The sequence below is a fragment of the Gobio gobio genome, assembly GCF_949357685.1.
Source record: "Gobio gobio genome assembly, chromosome: 10".
Taxonomy (NCBI): Eukaryota; Metazoa; Chordata; class Actinopteri; order Cypriniformes; family Gobionidae; genus Gobio; species Gobio gobio.
This window is the reverse complement of record NC_137116.1, coordinates 23,992,005-24,006,725: the sequence shown is the minus strand read 5'-3', so window position 1 is coordinate 24,006,725 and position 14,721 is coordinate 23,992,005. Positions and strand designations below refer to the sequence as shown.

Genomic DNA, 14,721 nt, shown 5'->3' with positions numbered 1-14,721 from the left:
TAATTATATATACAAAACTTAATTGGTTATGGCATTATAAAAAAGGGCTGAGTATTAAGCTTTTATCAGTGCAACATCACAAATCTACTAATATCTATTATAAAAAACATGCCGTTTTTAAAAGATGTATTATGATTATTCTGTTTTGTAACATAAACATGCTTTACTTTTCATTCTGCATCCCTAAATCAAGCAGTACAATCTCAAAACACATGATAAGTTACGGTTCTGCATATGGGTTTTGGAAAATGACAATGGGCCTTTCACTGAAAGACAGATGTCTGTCGTGATGTTCTCAATACTAATTATTTCATTTGTTCTGTAGGTGTGTTGACTAATGAAAGACAGCTTATGAATAACAACAGACGCGTATAGAAGATTACTGTAACATTACTGTATAGAAGAGATGCTGGAAGGTATTTAGATTGGACTGAAAAAAAAAATAATGATTCAAATTAGGCTCTTAATGAAAGGAACAAGCAACCAAAGTTTTTTCATTATTTATTTGATCATTATCAAAATCTGTGAGTACCTTACATACTGCAATACATTGTGTGTCAATAAAAATATATTATCTTTTTTCCCATTATTCAATAACTGCGATAACGATTCAACAAACTGTACAACAAAATGCAATCAGCTACTTCAGTTCCCAGAAAATTAAAAACAGAAGACAAAATGAGTTAATGATGGAATTCAAATGAATAGAATGAACACCGGCATCTTCAACAACCATTTTTACAGCTAACATAAACCCACAGTAAAAAAAAGTCCTCCAGCTCCTGTCATAAAACCTGTGCACATGTCCTTTGACATGATAAACACAAGCCGACTTCATTTTAAAGTGTCGGTTTCAACTTGTAAAATCACAAGAGCTCATGATTGACATATACAGTTTCCATAGAGTTTTTGCTTTAAGCATGAATCAAATGAAATTAGTAAGATTTATGCCTAAAACAAGAAAACCATCACCATATATAAACTCAATTCAAGATTTAATTTTACCTTATACAATTTTGCTCCTCAAGTACAGTGAATTAGCCTACTCTTGTATTTAATCATGTTTCGATATTTTTACTGGAAACAAGACAAGTGAATGAGTATACCTGCAAATCATGGTTTTCGTCTGAGCAAGAACGATAATGATAACTATATTAGTGTCCACCCCAGCGGATGGCATCTTTCTGTTTATATTTGTTTATATTTAGAATATTTAGTATATTTAGAATCTGCCAGTTTTGACGTCTGCCCCTTTAAATACTCTGGATGAAAGCAGGTTGGATTCTGATTGGCTGTCGGTGTTTTATCATTCATCCGCTAAAAAAAAAAACATTCCAAAAGTAATTCCAAAGACATCGTTTCACTGTGCTGTTACAGTTGTAGTTGTGATGTGGAGTCTGCTATTCTTTTATATTTAGAATGATTTTTAGAACGATCTAAATCTTTATCGTTAAGGTCCGTTCACACCAAGGACGATAACGATACAGATATAGTTCTAAAAAGTTCACACCACAATTATAACGATAACAGCTCAGAGAAACAATATAGTTGGAATCACTTTCAGAACCATTTTATCCAGCTGATGAACGATAAAAACATTGACAGCCAATCAGAATCCATCCTGCTGTAACGAGCTCGAGCATTTAAAGTGACAGACAAGCATGTGCTTAGAATAAACAGAGCAATATAGTCAGCTGGTGTGGACCATAGACTGTAAAAAAAAATATGGACGTAGTGTCTGTGACTTCAACTGTAGGTTTCTGAAGAGCATTTTTAAAGAAAACGGCCCAAAGTCGGCCGTTGCCAACTTGGAAGCGTGTCACCACGCACTCCCGGATAACCGAAAATGGGCAAAGAGGTGGGAAGTGGGTGGAGCTGGCTAACAGATAGCAGACAAATGGCTAGTAGTGACAGCAGTGGCAATCCATCTGTCACTCATTGGCCATGTCCTTAATTATGCAAAACTGTAATGCTTAATATAATTTAAACAAATGAATTATAAAAAAATTCACCCCCCTCACAGTTGTCATGAAGGGCAAAATTAGCTATATAGACCAAAACAGCAATTTGTACTAGGCTGTAAACATGTTTTTTCCTGCTAGAGTTGGGCATTTTAACATGGAGCTCAATATTTTCAATTGAATATGGTTTTAGATAGGCCTATGGATTTAAATAGTTGATATAGAGTCAGAAACCACGTTTATTCTAGCTTGGATGAAACCACCAATGGTTTTTCACTTAGCAGGAGACTTTTCCATACAAAAGAGTTTGAAACAGCACTGTCTCCACACTTTCCCTGTCCTAAAGCTTAAGATAATGTTGCATGCTGGGTTTGTGAATGCAAATGCGAACCTAATACAGACATTTTTTACATTTGGAGGCAATTGCATTAAGCGCTTAAAAGACACTTGAAAATGATTGCAAAGACTGCGGTTGTGTTTAAAATATGATGTGGCGGTCAGCTAAGCCAGCAAGTAAATGACACCTGTGATGATCTGTGTTTTTTTTTGTTGTTTTTTTTTAAACCATGTCTTAGATCCAGATCCTCAGGATATGTAGTGTTCATAGGCAATGTTGCTACAAATCTGAAACCAAAATGGAGGTTAAACTTTAAAAAGACATTAAAATTTTGAAAGTCAGCTAAGATAATGTCAATAGTGTTGTGGTGAAAAAATATAAATATATGTAATGATCTTCAAAGCATAATGCAGTGTGGATTCATCACAAATACACACATGTGAGTGATCATACTGTGACTGTGTCCAACATCTGTAAGAGTTACAATGGGAACATGGGCACCATAGTAATAAGGTGAGGAGTGCACATGCTTGGTGTAGGATGTGAAGGAAGATTTTTTTAAAGTATATACAGTATGTGTGTGTAAAGAGGGGCAGTAGTTTTATATATAGTGTACAGTGACAGTACAGACAGAATGTATATTGCATTGATTAGTGGTTGAGCCTGTAGTGTCAGTAAAAAATAAAGAATTGGTGCCAGGAAGAATTGGTGGAAGCTCTTAAACTGGTGCCACATAGTTGCCAGGGAATGTTCCAAAAGCTTGGGTTCTTTCAGACGTACCTGACAGGAAGAGAACATAAATGTAATTTAAGCAAGAAAACAGATGACACAAATAGCTACCGCTTTGCTAACACACACAAAAAAGGCTATGTTCTTTATGACCGGCACTGATGATGAAGACCACTGCTCTTAAAGGGATAGTTTTTAGTTAAAAATTTTAATTCTGTCATTAATTATTCACCCTCATGGTGTTCCAAACCCATAATACTTTAGTTCATCTTCGGAACACAAATGAAGATCTTTTTGATGAAATCTGAGAGCTTTCTGTACTCTCCAATGACAGGTACATAACTACCACTTTGACACTTCAAAAAGTTCATAAAAAGATCGTAAAAACGAATCCACATGAATTGAGCGGTTTAGACCAAATTTTCTGAAGAGACACGATCGTTTTATATGATGAACAGATTGAATTCAGGCTTTAAAAAAAAAAACATTCCAAAAGTATGCATTTATATGCATTTCAAAATGCATATAAAGATTCATCAACTCGCAACATTAGTTATGGTAAACGGTAGCTTGTGTTTGCTTGATGTGAGAACCAATGAGGTTCATTCTCGTGTTACCCAGGACATTTGAGCTTCCACAAGAACCAATGAGGTTCATTCTCGTGTTACCCAGGACATTTGAGCTTCCACAAGAACCAACGAGGTTCATTCTTGTGAGTTACGCAGCACGTTTGAGCTTCCACGAGAACCAATGAGGTTCATTCTCGTGTTACGCAGCACGTTTGAGCTTCAGCAAGAACCAATGAGGTTCATTGTCGTGTTACGTAGCACGTTTGAACTTCTGCAAGAACCAATGAGGTTCATTCTTGTGTTACTCAGCACGTTTGAGCTTCAACAAGAACCAGTGAGGTTCATTCTCGTGTTACGCAGAACGTTTGAGCTTCCACAAGAACCAATGAGGTTCATTCTCGTATGTTACGCAGCATGTTTGAGCTCAGCCTTGGTGAGCATAAGCGAGACAGTGACTTTCAAAACTTTACAAAATTATACTGGCCTCAAACTTTTAATACTTTTGGACTGTACATTCTGAGAAAGTTTACACATAGTTCAGCATTTCTGACACTTCTGTTATTTTACTTTATTTTATCATTTGAACATGTTTTTTTCACAACAGTATTTCTATTATTCATGTATAATATTCTATATTGTCAATTTCAGATTGATATGCACCTACAATTCTGTACTACTACACAAAAATAATATCAATGCAAAAATTATAATCTATGCAAAATTATAAATCAATATATAATTATCAAATATAACTGATCTATAATATGAGCCATAATTGATATGATACAAATGTATTATGTATCCCTAGAAACTATGATTAGTCTCTATACCTGTAAAACAGTGAGCAGTTCTTGGCCAGAATAAGCTCTAAAGTGGTGCAGACTTTATGCTAATAGTGTAGGTACAGTTTTCTTAAAGGGCGATTACCTACAAACCAGCCGTCATCACACTTCTCTATGACCTGAACGATGTCTCCTTCTCTCAACTCCAGCTCATCTTTATTCTGGGGGTTATAGTTGTAAACCGCTTTATACCTGAATGCAAAGAGAAAGAGTAAGTAAAAAAGTGTGACAAAAAATGACAAAGAATGACAAAAGGTGAAATCAGTACAATATAGCTGGATTTACCCAGTATAATTTTTGTACAGTGTTTTGTACATTCTTGAAGGAACAGTTCACCGAAAAATTTACATTCTGTCCTGTTTTACTCAACTTCATGTTGTCATAAACCTTATGACTTTCTTTCACAACAGGATGGTGAGTAAACAAAGAGGAAATTTTCATTTTTAGTGAATAGTAGTAGTAGTGACTAATGTACTCACAATTTTCGTGAAAAACCCATGTTCACAGGAGACTGTGATTTGGAGGGAATCTTAACCTGTGCGTTGGGCTGTGGAGATTGTGTTCTGGTCCCATCCTAAAAATGATTGTTAAAATTTAGTTTTGCTTTGTTTTTGTTTTTTCAAATTATGCCACATGGCTTAAGTATTCATGCTCATTTACTGCCACATTCTTCCTTGAATATGTTTCTATATTGTAACTTGTGATCAAATGTTATTGATTGATTTTTTTCCACTTTTGGTCTTGATTGTGTGCATAATATAATTTCATGAAAACATATGAGATATACAAATAAAACACTTCTTTGCTACAATACAAAAATATTCTACCATTCCGAAGTTTGGGGTCGGAAAGAAGTCTCTGCATTTATTTGATTAAAAATACAATAAAAACAGTAATATTGTGAAATATTATTATGATTTAAAATAACTGTTTTCTATTGTAATATATTCTAAAATGTGATTTATTCTTGTGATGGAACAGCTGAATTTTCAGCATCATTACTCCAGTCTTCAGTGTCACATGATCCTTCCTATTAATATGCTGATTTGGTGCTCAAGAAACATTATTATTATTATTACACAAATCCAAAAGTGTTATTATTACAAAATTTTCCAATATTACCTAAGTTGATGATGATGAGTTAAAAAAATATAAAAGCTTTCCATAATTTGTAATGCAATTTTTGGAGATATTTTAAGCACATTTCACATCATTTCATTTAAATACAAAATAACTCCATTACATGCAAAAACTAATTAAAACAGCTCAAAAAGGCTCACATTGGGTGTCTCTGTCGACCTCTTGTGGAAAAATATAATATAACATGATATTTCATGACTCTTGCCACTAGATGGCCTTAAAGCTGTATTTGGAAGGATTGTTCTGCATTGTAAATGTGTTCAAATCAAACCACTTTATATCAGTGTGCAGGCTGCATTGTGACTGGTAGATTTTTATTTTAAAATAAATAGATTTCAATGCAAATTCCTAGGTGTGTGTTTGTGTACGTGTGTGTGTGTGTGTGTGTGTGTGTGTGTGTGTGTGTGTGTGTGTGTGTGTGTGTGTGTGTGTGTGTGTGTGTGTGTGTGTGTGTGTGTGTGTGTGTGTGTGAATCCATGTGAGTGTGAGTGTGTTCTGCACTGGGGATGTTCTATAGTCTCATGCCTTCATTTGTGTGTGTTTATTCTGGATTGTGCCAGATTTGGCAAATAAAAAATAAAAAAATCTAATTTCCCCCATTTCCCATGTTACTATTTTTATTATAACCACATTAACTCGAATCCAGTAAAAAAAAATGGTGTATTCCAAGTTCAAGTGTGACAAATCTCCCAAGATCTTAGGCCAATATGATGAACACACAATGAACACACAACTTTTAAAAAATGAAAAGAAAATGAATTTCGGGTCAAAATGACCCGAGGAGGGACAATACAAAACTTTTTCACCTTGTTGAAAGCAAAAATGCTATGGAATGCACGTCCTATTTTGTGAGAAAATTTGAAATTCTAGAGCAAAGCGGGCACTATTTTTGGAATCAGCAACCCAAAATGAATAAGAAATAATTATTTTAAATAATCATGTTTTCATTCAGCAAATATGATGCAGGGTGGTGTTATCAATGTTGAAAAGTTGTGCTGCTAAAGGTCCAGTAAGCGATTTCTGAGAAACACTGTTGAAAATTGAAATCAACACCTTAACAAATAATTTTGTGACAGTTTGCTCGATGTCTGCTTTGTGTGTGTGCTGAAAAAAATTGTGTTTGTACATAGTCTTGGCTGTGTAAATAGGAATGTGGCTCTGACCGATCAGACCGAGCAACCAAAACATTCTTGTAGCCAATCAGCAATAGGGGGTGTATCCGCTCATTATGGGGGAGGAGAGAGAGTGAGCAAGCGGGACATTTGTGGAGAGATGGCTAAGATACTACCAAAGAAGAAAATGTCAGGGGAATATAATTGGAAAAAGAAGGTGTTACAATTAGGCAAAAGCTAGGACCCGCGTTAATATTGAAAAAGTTTAAAGATGCAGTGTGTAATATTGATGAGGATCTATTGACAGAAATATAATATACATTTTCAGTGGTGTATAAAGACCTTACATAATGAACCGTTATGTTTTTATTACCTTAGAATGAGCCATTTCTATCCACATACGTACATGTTAATGGTTGCCTGTGTTGCATATTGTGTTTGTTATTTTGGAGGCGGGGAAATGAAGGGAGGGGTGTGTTTGTTTGGGTGTTGATTTCAAATATCAACAGTGTTTCTCAGAAATCGCTTACTGCACCTTACTGCAGTCTTACATTATAAGAGTCTTTACTGTAATTTTTGACAATTTAATGGATATTTGCTGAATATAATATTAATTTCTTTAAAAAATCGTACTAACCCCAAACTTTTCAGTGGTGGTGTACCAATCTATTGTACATTGGCCACATTATTCACAAAAAAATGTATTGGCTTAATAGGGCCTGGTTGATACATAAGATCATACATGTAAATACATGTAGTGTTGTTTCTCTGCACAAACCTGTGTGATGTATGGAGGGTGCGAGCTGTTGTTCGCTGGCAGTCCCGGGCCCTGCAGAGATGTCAGCACATGATTGGAGGGTGACACAGGTGATCTGGTGTCCTTTTCCAATGGGTTGTGAGGGTGCAGCAATCCAGTCCAGTTGTTGTTGAGTGGGGTGGATGAAGTGGGGCCAGGCGAGAACAAAAAATGGTTTGATGGTTTTGGAGACGTGGGCTGTGCATGTGACAGAGGGGAGCGTGATTGGCTGGAGTGTTTGTGAGGTGAAAGCTGGGGTTCAGGGGAGCGTGATAAGGTGGACAGGGGGGAGTGCTGTGGCCGGCCAGGACTGAGAGGCTCTGGGGTAGTAGTGGGAGAAGAAGGAAAGTCATCACTGCTTTTAGTGCGAGGCATTTTGTTGACCTGGACGTAGCTGACAGGGAAGATTCCACTTCGGGTGGTGCCAGCGATACGACCCTCCAGCCAGTGATCATCAACACGCCTGACAATAGAGATCACCTCGCCCTGATACAGAGACCACAAACAGAACAAGACAGAAGACAGCTGTTGATGCTGTTTGGATGTAAAATATCATCGCTTATTACAGGGTTCTTTGGAATACTTGACTCTGATTGGTCATTCGCAACTTTCTGTGGTTGGATGCTTGTGTAATGGTGAAACTGTATAATTTACTATAAAAAGACTTGAAGTCACAAAAACACTTAACATGTCTGAACATAACACAATTAAGATTCATTACTCTAATTACCAAACTTAAGCCATAAAACAGTGGTTCTCAGCTTCTCAGTTTGACTCCAAGGCTCCCCACTGTCCACAACATTATTCAAAGGTCCCATGACATGAGATGTACATGACTTAGTGGAAAATAATTGTAATATTTATATTTGATTAATGTTTATATATATATATATATATATATATATATATATATATATATATATATATATATATATATATATATATATATATATGGCTAATAATTAGGCCATTTCATATATTTAGGTTTTTCAAGATAGCGGAAATCCTTGTTCTTCAAAGAAAGAACATTGGTTAAGGGGGTTAATTAAAGAAATCGATTTTTTTCTAGTTGTCTTGTCTTATTTTAATGCTCATTTTGTCATCTTGAGGTCACTGTGGAATTTAGCAGAGACCCTGGAGCACTGTTTAAGAACCGCTGCCTTAAAGGGATAGTTCACTGTAATTAAAATAGTCGACATTTACTCACCCTCATGTCTCCAAACTTGTATGGGCAGGGTGAACTATCCCTTTAACATCTAACAATGAGGATTTTGATTCATTACAGTGATGCAAGTTGATTCAAATACAGATCTGTTCACAATTGAAACACCATAAGAGCACTAAAAGGATGGCTGCTACATAATTATTATTACTTGAGTGATCAACGGAACTTGTGAAATTAGCGGCAAGTGAACACAAGAGCATGACTAAAGGCAAGGAAAGGTTAAAAAATATTTACATTTCAAACCAGCAGCAAATGCTTTATTAAAAAGGTTTCCACAGCTTACCCAAAAATGGGTGAATAATAATGCTATGATTTATTCACCCTCAAGCCATCCTGGGTGTATATGACATTCTTCTTTCAGATTAATACAATCAGATTTATATAAAACAATGTCCTGACTTTAATCCAAGCTTTATAATGGGAGCCCAAAATTTGAAAAAGTGCATCCATTATAAAAGTAATCCTCACGTCTCCAGGGGGTTAATAAAGGCCTTCTGAAGCGAATCGATGGGTTTTTGTAAGAAAAATATCCATATTTACAACTTTAAAAAGAAAAATATCTAGCTTCCTCCAGACTGCCTTCCATATTCAACTTACAAAAAAAGTGTAATGCAGTTCAAAACGCTTACAATACGTCCAGCGTCATGCGTCGTATCAGTGGAATTTTTTTAGTCTTCAAATTTTGAGCTCCCATTCACTGCCATTATAATGCTTGGAAGAGCCAGGACATTTTTTTAAATATATCTCTGATTGTATTCGTCTGAAAGAAGAATGGCTTGAGTAAATCATGGGGTAATTTTCATTTTTGGGTGAACTATCCCTTTAAGAATCGAAAAAAATTGTCTGGAGTTAAATATTTTATGATAATGAACTGTACATAATAAATTGGTTGTAGTGTATGGTAGAGTGTGGGATATTTATGTCACCTTTCTGAAGGACAGTTCCACAGGGAGATCGGCGTTGAAGTTGAACAGGGCTACGCCCTCTCCATACTCCAACACCTGGATGGTGGGAGACTTTATTGGAGTGGGCTTCTCCGTTGGAGGAATAATCTGGATAGACAAGATAAGTAGGGATGTTAATGATAAAAGACGACGACATGCCGTGTTTCATTTGCATACACATGATTTGACTGCACTGACACTATTGAATGAGAAGTAAACTTGAAATGAATCGAGCTGGATGATGACATCTAGCTACTTTATAGCTGAATTGAACTATTTCATAAGTGATGAACTTTATGCCATTATTGAACTGAACTGAATCAATACTGAACTGACTTTGACTGAATAATGATACTACTGTCTTTTTTGAGATGCTTTACATCATTGATCCTTATTTTCCTGTTTATCACTGTAAAGCTAATTCGAAACAATCTGTACTATTAGAGCACTATATAAATAAAGGTGACTTGACTTGACATACCTCCACATAGCTGGTGGGAAAGATTCCCACTCTCCCATGATGCTCTCCTTCATACCAGTTGGCATCCACTTGCCGGTGTATGTACACAACATCACCTTTTTGTATGGTCAGCTCCCTATGGATGAGCGGTCAAAGAGAATAATAATGGATTAGGAAAGATAAAGGGTGTGTGATTACAAAAGTAGTAAAACATTATTAAAGGGGTAGTTAACCCAAAAATGAAAATTAGCCCATGATTTACTCACCCTCGAGCCCTCCTATGTGTATATGACATTCTTCTTTCAGACGAATACAATCAGAGTTATATTTAAACATTTACTGGATAATCCAAGCTTTATAATGGCAGTGAATGGCAGCCCAAAATTTGAAGCCCAAAAAAGTGCATCCATTCATTATAAAAGTAATCCATACCGCCTTCCATATTCAACTATAATATGGAACTATATTCCATATTCAACGGAAAAAGTGCAACTGGCGTAACTGATGACGTTGGACGTAGTGTAAGCATTTTGAAAAGGGAGAGGAGTTACACTTTCTGTGTGAGTTAAAATGGAAGGCGGTCGGCCGGAAGCTAGATATTTTACTTTATAACATGTTAAATATGTTTTTTTACTGCCATTATAATGCTTGGAGTAGTCAGGACATTTATTTTAAATAACTCAGATTTATCCTTCTGAAAGAAGAATGTCATATACACCAAGGATGTCTTGAGGGTGAGTAAATTATAGGATATCATTTTTGGGTGAACTATCCCTTTAAATGCATAATACAGAATAACAAATCAGATATATTTAGTAGCATTTGCAAATAGTTTTATTTTTTAAATCAGACTTCCCCATATCCTTCTACCATATCCAGTTCTGAAAATAATTATGAATAATGACATCTGTGTTGTGTCTTCTGTTTCTACTTACTTTGGTGACTGTGCTTGGAAATTAAATTTGGCTCGGGCTGCTTTCATCTGTGTTGGAAAAACATGCGTCAAAAACAGTCTGTCAAAATGTATTTTCCATCCAAACTCCAAGGAAAGAGATCAAATAATGTACCTTTCGCTCTTCTTTCTTAGGTGGGAAATCCATGTCTGAGGGTGTGCGACCTGTAGAGGGAAGAGCAGACCAGATATCAGCTCATAATACTCATAAGCAGCATTGTGTCTATTATCCATGTTTGTTTGCAATTATTGGTTGCTTCTTCAACTTTAAGCACTTTTACGCCTGACTCCGAGGGTGAAGAATGTTGTGATCATGTGAAGTATCTCTAATTATCTTGTCTGCTGCAAATAAATGGATTACACACCATAGGCTAGGACCTTTGTGCACATGGGCTCTTAAACCTCTTTTTGTAGCCGGATACCTTACTGTAATCCAAACATTAGAGGAGTTATGAGGGGTTTCCACAGAGGAGTTTTATCTTTGATCAGTAAATCTCCTATGTAAGAGGATGTTGATCTGGAATAATCTGGAATGTCTGATCATTTGTTGTTTAAGGACATTCTTTTCAGGAATATATCATTCGAGGAATACTGCATCTTTTTTGTGCAAGTAAGATTAGTAAATACATCCTAACATTTAGTCTACAACTACAATAACCATCATGTTTACACACAACACCTATGTACTTACTCCTGATTTTTCTCAACATGGGGACGGGAGAGGTGTCCGTTAATTAATGGGAAAACAAAGTTACTTGCGTTACTTACTTGAAAAAGTAACTCAGATATTTTGTTGTGAATTTAAAAGTAATCTGTTACTTTACTCGTTACTTGAAAAAAGTAATCTGATTACGTAACTTGAGTTGTAATGCGTTATCCCCAACATTAGTAATGGTCTTAGCGGAATAGAACTTAGAGCGTGCTGCTGCTGCCGAGCAAGTACGGGATTTGATACTGCCAATACATACACAACACGCTACTGTGAGCAAGTAAGACATGCTGCTGTTGTACAATAGTACAATGTGGGTACAATAGCACAATACTCTCCATTGACTTTGTATTGCGTGAAGCAGCCTCCTCGTCATTTCGGACTTATAACAAAAAACATAACAATGTCTAAAAGCTGATGTGTGACAAAGTGTACATCAAACAAGCTAAACAAAACCCAGAACCAAAAACTCATTAGTTTTTATAAGATGTTGACCCAAAAAACTAGTGTTTAACGCCTTAACTGTGACCGTCCCGCTGGCGGGACACCTGGCGCTCTTTTTTTGATCGCCTTTTTTTCGTTTCATATATTTTAGTAATTATCATAAATTAGGTATTATTCGAAAGCTTACGAACTCAAAATTGAAATCGGACGTTGTGTTACCATGTAAACGGAACTCTAAATTCTTCTAGCGGGCTCCTCCCCTAGTGGGCGGTGTCATGTTTCATATTACCACATTTATTTTATCAAAATCTTTTCTAATCTTGACAAAACACATATCAAGTCTCAAGGGTCCATATTTGGTGACTGTTTTGTGATGGAAGTGATATTTGGACAGAAATGTACAGGAAAATGCATCAAAAAAACAATCAATGGAATTTGGATGACACCCGGTGGCTATTTTTGGTATAGCACCTAAACAAAATCTCATGGGAACTTCAATTGTTATGATATCAACTTCAAACTTGGAACACAACTTAGTTAGACATATGGCTTTGATTTTATACTAATTTTAGAGTAAAACATTTTTGTAGTAAATTAAAACTTCCATAACTTTAATATTTGGAATTTCTATATTCAATAATCTGCAGTGTCTTCTTTAAAACAAGACCAAACTTAGGTCTACATTTTAAAGCAGTCTTAAATTACAGCCCTTTAATTTTGGATTGTGCATTTTCTTTTTTTTCTCTTTTTTTAAGATTTATTATGATAGGACAGTAGGTAGACAGGAAGCAAAGTGGGAGAGAGAGAGAGGGGGATGGGATCGGGAAAGGTCCACAACCCGGGACTCGAACTCGGGTCGCCCGAAGCGCAACAGCGCTTTATGTCAGCGCACTGCCCACGAGGCTATTGGTGCCGACTGGATAGTGCATTTTCATGTGTATTCTTAAAAAAGGGGGTGACCATTTTAAGGACAAAAAAAGTGGATACAGGCAATTGAGACAGAGCACGACACTGAGAACTACACCCAGTAGAGGGGAACGTAATCAGCAACAGGGAATATAATATATAAAACTGACATTTGGATATTTGACTTAACAGTGACTAAATGTTTACTGCACACATAGGTATACTGAGGCATACTGAGTATCAGGATTCCAAAATGTTCCCATTCTTCCTGCTGATGCTTCACGTCTTATTGCCTGTATCCACTTTTGTCTCCTTAAACGCTTGTTTTTTTGGGTCGACAGCTTATAAAAACGTATTTCTGTGTTTTGTAGCTTGTTTGCTGTACACCCTGTCACATAGCAGCTTTTCGACATTGTGCTGTTTTTTGTTATAAGTCCGAAATGACAAGGAGGCAGCCTCTCGCAATGCAAAGTCAATGGAGAATGTTGGATACGCCCGGTGTGGGCGTGGCCTAAATGCTGAAAGTTGAGCAGCGAGCTCATTGGCTACTGACACAGCAGGAACCAATCAGCTTTGCCCTATAGAGAATGATGTGATTGCAAGCAGATTAGCCTGCGCCATCTAGAGCTTCATAACAGAACTTTGTATTTCACAATATTACTGTATTTTCTTTAGCAAATTTAGTTTGTCATTTTAGGTTTCAGAAGGGTGCCCGCAAACGTCCCTTTTGCGGCTGATATGCGCCTTGGTGAGCACTTTTGCCGAGCCCACACTGAGGCAAGCTATGCAGCAGTCAAAGCGGCATTATATCACGAAAGTGCGGACTCAGAAGAAGATCACGAGGGCTTAGGGTTTGATTTGGGACAGGGCCTTTGAAGATTTAAAGGAATGGTTAACCCTAAAATGAAAAGTCATCATTTACTCACCCTCAACTTGTTCCAAACCTGTATGAGTTTCTTTCGTCTGCTGAACACCAGAAAGTTGATTGGCCCCATTAACTTCAATCGTTTTTTTTTCTACTATGGAAGTCAATGGGGCCCATCGACTGTCTGGTTACCGATACCGACATTATTCAAAATATCTTCTTTTGTGTTCAGCAGAAGAAAGAAACTCATACTCATATGTGTCGAATCATTAAAACTTTTTTTTGTTGCTCAAGACCATTTCAATGGGCCTTCATCTGCACAATGTGTTAAAAGTCCCAGACTCTTTCTACATTAATCTCCAGGAAAAACAACTAGATAAATCTGCAATCAAGACCTCCATCCTGCTCCTTGTTGCACACTTCCCGTCCTGATGAATAGTGACCCGACTTAATTTGTTTTCCTCATTTCACAAAAAAAAGTGTTTACTTTGCATTAATTGTGCAAAGCAACCTTGGGGAGTGAGAGGAGAGGAGAAGATTGGCAAGAAGTTCAAGGAAATAGGAAAAAGAGGACAGGAGGGGATAGGAAGATGACTGTTTCTTACCATCAGCATGCATGAAGCTTGCTGTTGTGCCCTGCTTTACAGCAGAGCAAGGGATTATGGGATAGCTGGAAAAGAAAAACAAAACTATCATGTGACACATCTATCCCATATAAATGAAGAACATG

At 36.6% G+C, this 14,721-nt stretch overlaps 1 protein-coding gene across 6 annotated transcripts in view; it reads right to left on the bottom strand.

The window, feature by feature from the left end:
• Window positions 1-507: 507 nt before the first annotated feature.
• The window catches only part of sorbs3 (sorbin and SH3 domain containing 3), a 75,871-nt gene continuing 61,657 nt past the window's right edge, over window positions 508-14,721 (bottom strand). For 4 of the 6 annotated variants that reach the window (XM_079827933.1, XM_079827935.1, XM_079827934.1 and 1 more), the window contains 9 exons: window positions 14,597-14,661; window positions 11,183-11,232; window positions 11,051-11,097; window positions 10,137-10,251; window positions 9,638-9,763; window positions 7,469-7,972; window positions 4,918-5,012; window positions 4,524-4,630; window positions 508-3,078 (listed from right to left, as the gene is read on the bottom strand). In XM_079827933.1, coding sequence (XP_079684059.1) covers window positions 3,017-3,078; window positions 4,524-4,630; window positions 4,918-5,012; window positions 7,469-7,972; window positions 9,638-9,763; window positions 10,137-10,251; window positions 11,051-11,097; window positions 11,183-11,232; window positions 14,597-14,661 — 1,171 coding nt within the window. In that variant the 3' untranslated portion in view covers window positions 508-3,016. The remainder of the gene's footprint in view (window positions 3,079-4,523; window positions 4,631-4,917; window positions 5,013-7,468; window positions 7,973-9,637; window positions 9,764-10,136; window positions 10,252-11,050; window positions 11,098-11,182; window positions 11,233-14,596; window positions 14,662-14,721) is intronic. The other 2 variants (XM_079827937.1, XM_079827938.1) reach the window with 2 other exon arrangements.